The sequence below is a fragment of the Perca flavescens genome, chromosome 13 (genome assembly GCF_004354835.1).
Source record: "Perca flavescens isolate YP-PL-M2 chromosome 13, PFLA_1.0, whole genome shotgun sequence".
In the NCBI taxonomy this organism is placed as follows: domain Eukaryota; kingdom Metazoa; phylum Chordata; class Actinopteri; order Perciformes; family Percidae; genus Perca; species Perca flavescens.
The window spans coordinates 12,967,778-12,978,763 of NC_041343.1; the positions used below are offsets into that span (position 1 = coordinate 12,967,778).

Consider the following 10,986-nt stretch of genomic DNA (forward strand, 5'->3'; position numbering starts at 1 on the left):
GATTTGGGCTTGAATGTAAACAAGTAATTACCTGATTACCATTGTGAGTGACTAACACACACACACACACACACACACACACACACACACACACACACACACACACACACCATCTCCACCTTGAACATGTGAATTGCACTGTAGACTATTTTTTCTGCACAGCTGGTTCCCGTCTTATAGTATTAGTGGGGGAGGTGGAGAGCAAAAGATTTATATGGACATTTAGGGGTCACAGTTTAGAGGCTGAGTGTCAACAGAGTGAATGGTCCGTTTGGTGGTTAGGATAACACTGAAACACAGCGCCTCCAAGAGGACCAAACTGCACACTACAGCTCTCATTTGAGAAAACATACATGCAAATCCCTATGCTGTTGTAATTATATTGTCGTCAACCATGTCAACACCGTACAGATGTTAGTTATATAATCATTCAAACAGTACAGTGTTTTACTGGGTTAAAACTGCTGCAGTACTGTATATTAGGATTATTTGTCATATACTTGTCTAAGAAGAGAAAGAAAACTGTAAATAATTCTATATAGTGGCCACCTGGCAAAGATTCACAGACTCAAAGTGGAGAGAAGGTTGTGAATAACTGAGGACTTTAAACAGATGTTCCCTGCTGTGTCTAATTGGTATTTCGTCCTAAAGGATGAGGCACTGCTGGACCACATGTGGTCTTAATCTAGATTTCTTTATTCATCCACATATCTCATCATCCCACCGCCCACATCTCACTGCTGCTGATGATCTGCGGCTGTGTGCATGTCATGTCTGGATAAAGAGGTGATCCTGCACACTGGCTCAAACATCGTCTGTTTAGTAATACAACATCGACAATGTGCAAGATCCTTTCATTCGTCGAGATGCGGAAGGACATGAAAAAGTAGAAAGTAGAAAATTCCCATTCAGCTGTTACACTACTCAGTATGTGGAGACCCAGTAGACAATCACGTTAACATTTAGTTTTACGCTGGCATTTGGCCACAGGAGCTTTTACCGAAATATGCTAACATAATCAGGACCTCAGTCCCATGTATCCCAACGAATGAAGACAATACATTAATTACGGTTAAAAGGATAAGCAGCAACATTGGTGTGCTTCCAAAAATTTATATTTTTAATGATTTTACTCTCTTGATAATCATAAAAAGCATGTAGATGTTTTGGTTTTTAATAATTTTAGCATCATGACATTTTAATCTGAAGGACAAACCAAATTCCCTTTGTTATATTAATCCCATTTTCTAGGTACTTTATTTTATTTTCGTCTTCACAGCAGAGCAATATAAAATCATGATTTTATAACAGTGATCTTTTATAACATATGTAAAACAAGGGTCCACAGCTATATGCCAGCAACTCTGTGAGCTAAATAACAATTTGCTCAGTGACCATGCTAACATGCTTATTTTTAGCAGGTATGTTTACCATGCAATTTGCTAAGGACACTTACAGATAACAGATGGGAACATCATTAGTTTTGCAGGTATTTGGTCATAATCCAAAGTAATATACAAATTAAAATTTTGATCTGATGATGGAACTAGAAAACCGCAAGAAAAATTAGAATTTTTTCTAAGGGGAATATTAATGTGTGTACCACATTTCAAGGCACTTCTTCCAACTATTGTTGAGACATTTCAGTCTGGACCAAAGTGGAGGACCAACCAACTGAGAGACCATGTTCATTGTCCAGACATTGCCATCCCTAGAGGCTATAAGGGCTCTAATGTCCATATATGCTATGCTGTGTCACACTGACAGATACAGTGCAGACATTTTATTATTTCTTTATTTTTTGACAAGAGACAGCACACTCTACTTTGAGTATTTATAACTCTCTAAAAATTCAGAAACCAAGGAGATGCATTTAATGGAGCATCAGAAACAGTTCAAAATTCAAAACTCAAAATAGGTTTGGACTTTTTTTTTTATTTTTTTTTTAGCTTTATTCAATTATTTAGCTCTGAGGTTAAAAAACAACAAAAATCTGCACCACTTTCCTCTGACGGTCCCTGTGGTGCTCACTTTCTTTTTCTGTGGAACAGCTCCAGATTTTACACCTCAGTGACATCACAGTGTTGCGTTCACATGCAGCTCTTTTTCAATTAGCAGTTGTCAGCACAGGCATCAACACCCAGCAGTGTGTACCTGAAAATAAAACTAGATCTGTGAAATCTGTTCTCAGGATGAGGTTGATTCTAAAGGACAGTAGGTATAATACGTCAAATCTTTCTCCCATTGAGCAAAAAAAAAAGAGAAAAAATATCACATTTAAAACATAGCTTGCCGAGCATGTAATATAGTGCGAATAATGTGGATTTTAGCTGTTAGCATCCTCGTAGTGGAGTGAAATCTACACCACAGGGGAAGAAGCAAGGAGTGGTCGTCTGCTGTTTGTCCCCCTGAGCCACCAGGTGTTGCTGTAGTGCAGGATCAGCCTGTAGCGACTAGGGCTGGTTGGCATCTGGAATATAACATCTGCAAAACAAGCAGTATTTCTTACTTCCTGCAAAGACAGCATTTTGGAGTTCAAACACACAAGAAGGTTTGACTGATGTTAGATATGGCATGACGCCATCAAGTTACAGGCACATCTGGCCAGTGAGAAAAAAGCAAAGCCAGAAAAGACTGTTACCACTTAAATGTCAGGGAAATTGTGAGGCTTGGACCCAAAAATGCAGAGTTGAGGAATTTATTAAACAAAAAACTTACAACAACAAAAAGTGTCCAGAGGTAGGCAGGCAGGTACACACGAAAACAAACCAGAAGACATGAAGGCAAGGAAGCAAGACAAGACGGCAAGGCAAGACACGACGCAAGACAATACACTAGATACTGAACCCAAGACAATACACTAGATACTGATCCCAAGACAGTACAATGAACCGACATGAGACAAAGACAGCATGGAGACTAAATACACAAGGTAACAAGGTTGAAACAAGGGACAGGTGACAAGAGGGCTCAGGAACAGGTGATACACATCAGGGCGGGGCAGACAATCAGACAGGAGGGAAAACACAAGGCAGGAAGTAAAACAAGACATAACAGGCGAGAGAGAGAGAGAGAGAGAGAGAGAGAGAGAAACTACAAAATAAAGCCGGAAAAACTGCAACAGAAACTCACAATCGTGACATTCAGATTGTTTCCCCCTCGCACAGAGCTCAACCACATGTGGAATTTCTCATCTGTGTGTATTTTCGCCATTTACACATTTGCTGGATCGTTTTTGCCATTTTCTCCCACACACACACCATCTGTCATCTAGTTGAACATGAACAGTCCTCCAAGTAACACCCCTCTAACTCCCCATCGCACCGTGTCAACCAGTTCACTAGAAATGGGTCGCTGCCAGTAGTGGAAGAAGTACTCAGATCCTTTAACCTGAGTGTAAAAAAATACTCTGCTACAAGTAAAAATCCCAGATTCAAAATGTACAATACAAAAAAGTACAAAAGTATTATCACCAAAAGGTTTTTAGAGTATCAAAAGTAAAAGTTTGTATTATGCAGAATGGGCCCTTTCTGAGTATTCTATGTCTTAGTTATATAAAACTGACCATTAAGTAAAAACCCAGATCAAAGCATTGATTTTCCAAATTTTATTAAAAAGGGCAAAGTTAGAAATATGGAAGATTAAAAATGCCTAAATTAAAACAAATCAAAAATTTGTTACAGGTATTTTTTTTTGTATGCATTTACTGTGTCATAATTGAATGAAAAACATGTTTGTATGTCTTTACTAACTGAATTCACTGTTTTTATGTCATGTTCCTTATGACATCAATACCCCACAGTGCATTAACAAAAACAAAAACAATGGATGATGTCACAGTGGCTACGTCCAATTTCTTTTATGCAGTCTATGGATTTACTGTATATACAAACAAAGAAAAGTAGATGAAGACTTCATTATGTGTTCCTGTTTGTCTTCATTTTGTGTTCTTTTAGAGTTGACTTGATTGACTGTACAGTAGCCTATGTTATTTACTTATAATAACAATTAACCTCATATAATGAATTAAAAACAGGCAGCTAACTGATCCTGAACTTACATGCTATTACAGTATGTGTGCAGGAAAGAGGAAATATTCTACTGCAACGAAACCACGTTCCGGTTTTGATAATAATTAACCCTTTAGATGTCCTGCTGGCTGAATATAAGACTGGAGCTGAAATGACACAAAACATGGCTGACATGAACGTGTCCACTTCCTAACACCTACATTTTCATGACCGCTGGTCACAGTCGGTGACTTCACACATTGCCAACTCCTCACAATGTTATCACGTCTGATGCCATATATCAGCCCCCCAATTGCCAGGTCCTGACTCGCTCGGAATGCCTCGGAGGGAGTGTCTCTCCTTGTTGTCATAGAAACCGCCTGGATGTACTAACTGTAGCCTATGTGCTAAAACTGTACACAAGGACAAGACTCTGTTCCAGATGTCTAAATTGACATTTTCAACTATCAGGAAAAGAAAAAAATATGCTGTGATGTGTCATGATGACCCGTTCCTCTATTTCCTCTTATGTTGTGTCTTGACATGAAACTCAACCGAGAGGAAGGGGTTTTACATTCCACAGCTGCCTGCTGCCTCTTTCACTTTCAGACACAAATATCACCAGTTTGAATCAAGGCAATAAATAATCTCCTACATGTGCTTCACTGCTCTCTAATTTCTGTAACTCCCTTCCTGTGTTCCCTCGAACTGCTGTTCTCGAGGAGTTTGATCATCCCTCCCTCCCTCCCTCCCACCCTCCCTACTCCCTCCCACCCTCCCTACTCCCTAATCCTGTCTCATTCTTTAGTGGTAGAGGGAGAAATTTGGAGAATTCTTTTTAGTGACCACACCAAACTCTCCAGTCACACGCCCTCTTTTTCCTCCCCGTCCTCCTAAATAAGGAATTACAATTTGAGTAGGGAAAAAGCAAAAAAAGCAAAGGGGCGGGGCATAGAGTGAAATAAGAGGAGGTAAAGGCATCTCTCTCTCTCTCTCTCTTTCTATTGAATGTGGTGAAGTCATATAGTTCAGAGTAGGCTGTTTGCTGTGTATATGTTGGCAGTCCTGTATGGTAAACTCCACACTGTGTTGTAAGGAAGAAGAAGAGCGGTAACACAGCAGCACAAGCCCAAACCCACCTGTATTCATCTGAAAGCTACTACACAAAGTAAGTAAACACTTCTTCTTCTCTCAGCCTCATTTATCAATCTCAGTTTTCTGGTTTCTCGCTGGTAGTCAAAAGATTTCTTTGTTGCTTTAAGCTTGTGGCTAACTCTGTGCAGGAAACATGAAAAAAAGAAGTGTAATCATACACCCCACCCTCACTCTCTGTCTCCCTGCCTCTTTCTTGTGTTTGATCATACACAGAATAGAACTAAACACGGTTTTACAGAGTTATTTTTTTTGTTTTTCTGTGTGGATGAGATGCCTTTTGAATGACCCACTTGTCTGTAAATTATTGTGTCATATAATCCTGTTTCTTATCTACCTTTGCTCTCAGTACTCTTCTCATGTGCGATGCCTCATAGCTTCAAAGGTTCAGCCTCAGACAAAATCTCTTATTAGAGAGCCTTCAACATGTAGCCAGTACTGTCTAATAATATGTAATTTTGTAGTTTAATATATGCTCTGTACACCAGGCTGCTGGCTCAGGATATGGCAGTAAAACTCTGCATGTGTTTGTCACATACATTATGGACCGTGGTAAAGTATAGCGCGCAGGTGAACGTTGAGACAGTGAAATAACTTAAAGACTGTGACTTTGGGTGGTGTTTGGGCTCACTATCTTTAGTGATAAGGTAGAAATGTAGAGTGCTGAATTAACAGTCTGGGCAGCAGCTGTGGCAGTGCAGGGTAAAGAGAGACATAACCATGAACACTGTAAGAAATAATCATGTGAACTAGTTAATCCATTGTGTTCACATCACAAAGGTTGCAGAATGACTCAAAAATAACTGCCAGTGACGCAGTTGTATTCAGCCCTGTTGCAATAACAAGGAAGTTGTGAAACATCTTGTAATGCATGACTGCAAGATACTATAAAGTGTTGAAGAATTTGGTTTTATATGGTGTTGGTGGTGTAGATAACAATAGTCACACACAGTCACACAGCCATGTGGTGACATGCACTGATGTACGCAGAGAAAAGGTTTATTCAACAAAAGCTGTGTAATAATCATCTCATTACAACACATTGAGACATATTCAGTTACATGTGGAGTTCTGAAATGTGGACTGAAGACACTTATTTACAAATATGTATACTTATCATAGTTACCTCTTTGCCAAAGTATGTGTGAGCAATGCATTGACCAATTTGTGATGCTTGTTTTCCATTTTTAGTAAGCACACATGGCTGTTTATCGACATCTTGGTTGGTTTTTGTGTTGTAGTTGTGACTCTATGATTACATGTTTCCAGTAACTACTAGGACGCCCCTAGTTGATTTCTTAAGTATGCAGGTCTACATAATCTTCCAAAACACATTCTCAAGCACCTATACCCACACTCAGCTTGAATGGCTCGTGCTATTCTACTATTTGCAGTCCGCTTTACAATCGCTTTCACAGTCAAAATCAGTCCTGCAAATGTTAGATATGCTCATTCAGAGTGACAGTGGCATGACCCAATCTTGTGACATCCAGTCAGCGGTTTGCATGCATAGTTCAGAGATCAAAGGGCAGGTTAGACAAATCTGAGAAGAGTAGACTCTCTGACTTCATCATCCTTCATTGTTGACTGCATGCAGATGCTTGCAGCTGCTGGATGTTCTCTGGGCGTGCCAGGACAAAACAGTTGGAAGTGCTGTGATTGAGAAAGAGATTGTTCAAGAGTTCGGATGTTTAGATATTTTTTCTTCACCCTTCTTGCGGTGACAAACTGGTTTGGGAGTCACTTAGCGGACAGGAAGTTGCTTCTCCTCCACATGCCCATATAACCACTGCAACCACAGACAATGAACAGGGCCACAAGTGTGATCTATGGCAGCTTGGGCTCCAGTGTGGAGCTGTTAGAAACAATGACGATTTGTCAAACTGTCAACACATATTGTGTAAGACTGAGAAGCCTCTGTTTTGCAAGACATGTAATGGGATTGCAATGTAGATGATGCTGTATATTAAGCCCATTTTCAAAAATAAAACCCAGATTCTTGCACAATCCTACATGGTATCTCCAGCCTTATTAAAATGCAACAAAAAATTGACAGTTTCCATTGGTTTGAAGAACATATAGATACCAGAAATCTGTATGCATATACTTGGGCAGAAAGTAAAGAAAAGTAAAAGTGGAGGATTTTCCTATCAGCTATAAACATCTCCATATGTTATCTGCTTTCCTTGAAAGTTAGAAACGTCATTGAATTGTATAACTCAATTACTCAGATCTATAAAAAAAAAGAAGCAATAACTGCAGCGTGGCGGTTAACACATGACATCTCATACTTTCCTGTTTTAACAGGCTTGGTGGAAATGATCTAATTTGCTTGAAGGTCGTTAAGCAGTGTGTTGTTTTGTTTAGAGTCCTGTATGCACGTTGCTACCTTTGTCAGAGAGGAAGGAAGGAAGTGACAGCGGAATGAGCAAACAGGATGCAGGGAGTGGGGCGGCCAACAAGAAGCTCATACTGCATTAATAAGTGAGATAGGCCAACCGTAATTACTTTCAGCAGGAATTCTTAAAGACATTTAGCATTTTCAGCTTCCAAGGTACAAAATGTCTTTGTCAAATAAAGACACTGACATGGTCTGGATAAGTGTTTAATACACTAGTTATTAAATGTGCACATTATAAAAATGATAAATCAAGAAGAAGAAGGATTCCGTCAGAATTAAATGTAATGCAGAAAAAGACACACACAGGTAAACATACTTGTACTTCTGTCCTCCACTCTTCATTGGCCTCTTTCCCTATCACAGGGATAGTTCAACATTTTGGGACATACGCTTTCTAGGTATAAAATCTTCTCATCTAACGTTATCTGCATTCAGTCATCTGCGTTAGAAAGTGAACAACTGTATTTTCCAAAATGTTAAACTAATCCTTTAACTGTCAGCACTAGATGCCTGATTTCAACACTTAAACTAACTTAGACTTAAACCTATTTTTTTAACCTAACTAACCAGAGTTTGAACAATAAAACAGACCCTTGAACAAGTGAGGACAAGCCAAAATGTGCACACTTTTGAAAAATGTCCTTTTTCTAAAAGTTTGAAATGATTAGGTTTAAAACTTCTAACACACAATAGATACACATTCAAGCACACATGTACGCACCAGGAAGAGAGTGATTAAAATCCTATTTGTTCTGACTGCAGGCCAGGACTGTGGGTGTGAGCAGGGAAGGGATTTGAATGTTGTTTCGTCTATCAAATATCAATATTGAAAAAGGACACAATACACCGCCAATAAGTAAAGTTTGCTCAGCTACCTGCCTATCTAACACTAACTTTTCCTACCAACAGGATCAGGATGGCAAACAAAGGTCCTGCCTATGGTCTGAGCCGGGAGGTGCAGAGTAAGATTGATAAAAAATATGACACAGAACTGGAGGAAAGGTTGGCGGAGTGGATTGTCATCCAGTGTGGTGCGGACCGGCCTAAGCCAGGCAAGATTGAATTCCAAAACTGGCTCAAGAATGGATGTGTGAGTGTTGGGTTTGCTTTGCTTAAGTGTTAATACAGCATTGTACTTCACATTGTGTACAGTATATTTAGAAGGATCTGTTTTTTTCTAGGTGCTGTGTGAGCTCATCAACAGCCTGTATGGATCCAACAAGCCAATCAAGACCATCAAGAGCTCCACCATGGTATTTAAACAGATGGAGCTGATATCCATGTTCCTCAAAGCAGCAGAAAACTACGGAGTCACCAAAACTGACATGTTTCAGACTGTAGACCTCTATGAAGGTAAGACATCCATCCAGCAGAACTCATCAGTATTATTACAGCAGATTTAAGTGTTTCGCAGATTTATCGCAATACAAGCAAGGAAATGAAGCTGTATTCAGCGGCAGAGAGCACAGGTCACTGATGTCCCCTGCCTGTAATCGGTGTGTGCTCTGCTAATGTGAGATTGTTGCATATTGTCTTAAGGCAAGGACCTGGCTGCTGTCCAGAGGACCCTGATGGCTCTGGGTAGTTTGGCTGTCACAAAGAACGATGGGTGTTACAAAGGAGACCCCAACTGGTTCCACAAGTGAGTTTGAATATTCCATGTATGAACTAGTTTCTAGGTGGGAAGTTGCTAGAACAAAAGGAGGTTTCATTTCAGTGCCTAGGAATGAGATTGTGGACTGAGAGATGTGTGTCTGTATGTGTGCAGGAAAGCCCAAGAGAACAGAAGAGAATTCACAGAGGAACAGCTGACCGATGGCAAAAATGTCATCGGCCTGCAAATGGGCACAAATAGAGGAGCATCTCAATCTGGAATGACAGGCTACGGACAAGCCAGGCAGATCATCAACAACCCCTAAATCTGAGCAGTGCTTAAACCCTCCCCTCAGACACTCCTTCTGCAACACTCTGAAAGGCCAGTGTGGACGGAGAAACTCTGAAATGTAACCGGGCTGTTTTCAAGGCTAAACTGGATCAAAAGACCAAAGGACCAATGAGGACATGTGCACATATACGACACATAGTTTATGTTGAGCACACATAGATACCTTTGACCGTGCAAGTGAACAATTAGATAGCATTTTACATAGTGAATTCATGTAAATTATGTATTTTTTTTAATGGATCATTTCCAGTTGTTTTACATGTTTTAACCCGCTACCTAAAAATCAAATGCGCTTTACATTACTGCAAACCATAAGATCAGCCAGAGGTTTCAGTTTATTTTAGTTCACTATAAAAATCAACTTGCAGAGACTTGTAACTTGCTTGAGAGTTCTCAAGAGTTCTCAAGTACTCCATCACATTCAACATTTCGTTTGCTTTATTCTTTATTTCAGCAGCTACATTATTGCAGCATGCAATTTCAAAACTCTGCCTATTGGTACATTCAAGACACTGTGATATCTGATATTTGAGAATTTTGAGATGGATATGGACAACCAAATCCATTATTTATTTTATCAGTGACCTTGTTCTGCCAGCGTTGCTCATCTGACAATGCAGCTATCAATTCTTGGATGTCAGGGTGTACTTGAATGCACCTCCAAGGAGAGTTTTAAAAAGGTTCCCTGCTCACACCGGTAGCACAACATAGCTGTAATGCAACATTAACAAAAATAACGGATAAAGAAATATAGATGATAGATAATGGGATCTCAAGCAACTATCAAGTCTCATTTGTTGTGTACTGGACTGATTTGAAAGACATTGCAACCTGGAAGTTAAGAAGTGCATGTTGTGGTTTACAATAAAGTTAAGCAAAAGTATTGAAATGAATAGGTTAAAACAAACAAATCCACCGGTATAGTCAAGGATAAGTCATTTTAGAAAGTGAATTGCCTAGTTTAAAAACAGTTTTAAGAAAAACATAAAATACAGCATGTGTTTTACCTGCTCCATAACACAATCTGCAGTTAGATACTCTCAGTTTACTAATTTCTAATCAAGATGTCAGACCTTCTTTTTAGAGTTTAATAACATCATATATAATGGCAATTGATTTTGATTTTGAATAAAGTTCAATTTCCCTGTAAAGAAGCCTCTTGTGTGATGAATAGATTAACTGAGATAGGCTTTGTCTACATCTACTGTGCTGTCTGATTCTTTATAGCCAGGTAAACAGTAAAAAATATTTACGTATGCATATAACAACCAACATTAAACATGTCAGAGTTTCTGCAGGTAACATAACACCTAGCCTTTTTTGCCCTAAACCTGAGCTGTACTCCGCAAAGAGATAAGCAGATGTAATAAAGTCTGTAAAAAAAAAAAAAAAAAAAAAAAAAAAAAGGTGGGAGGAGAGAAAAGAATTATGGGAGAGAGTGATGATGGGTGGGGATAAAGCCTGGATTTTTCCTGGCC

The 10,986-nt window shown here is 39.3% G+C and overlaps 1 protein-coding gene across 1 annotated transcript; it reads left to right on the forward strand.

The window, feature by feature from the left end:
• The first annotated feature begins 4,985 nt into the window (after positions 1–4,985).
• Positions 4,986–10,659, forward strand: LOC114566671 (transgelin-like). Its single transcript, XM_028595329.1, has 5 exons — positions 4,986–5,178; positions 8,473–8,653; positions 8,745–8,916; positions 9,103–9,205; positions 9,332–10,659. Exons 2-5 carry the CDS (start codon positions 8,480–8,482, stop codon positions 9,480–9,482), a joined length of 600 nt encoding a protein of 199 aa, XP_028451130.1. The 5' UTR covers positions 4,986–5,178; positions 8,473–8,479; the 3' UTR covers positions 9,483–10,659.
• Positions 10,660–10,986: the final 327 nt, after the last annotated feature.

Bases quoted from the DNA above. Each gene is read 5' to 3' on its own strand.
- LOC114566671 (XM_028595329.1), top strand. From the start codon at position 8,480: ATGGCAAACAAAGGTCCTGCCTATGGTCTGAGCCGGGAGGTGCAGAGT. The intron at 8,654-8,744 runs GTGAGTGTTGGG...GTTTTTTTCTAG, and splicing joins ACTGGCTCAAGAATGGATGT to GTGCTGTGTGAGCTCATCAA. The intron at 8,917-9,102 runs GTAAGACATCCA...TATTGTCTTAAG, and splicing joins GACTGTAGACCTCTATGAAG to GCAAGGACCTGGCTGCTGTC.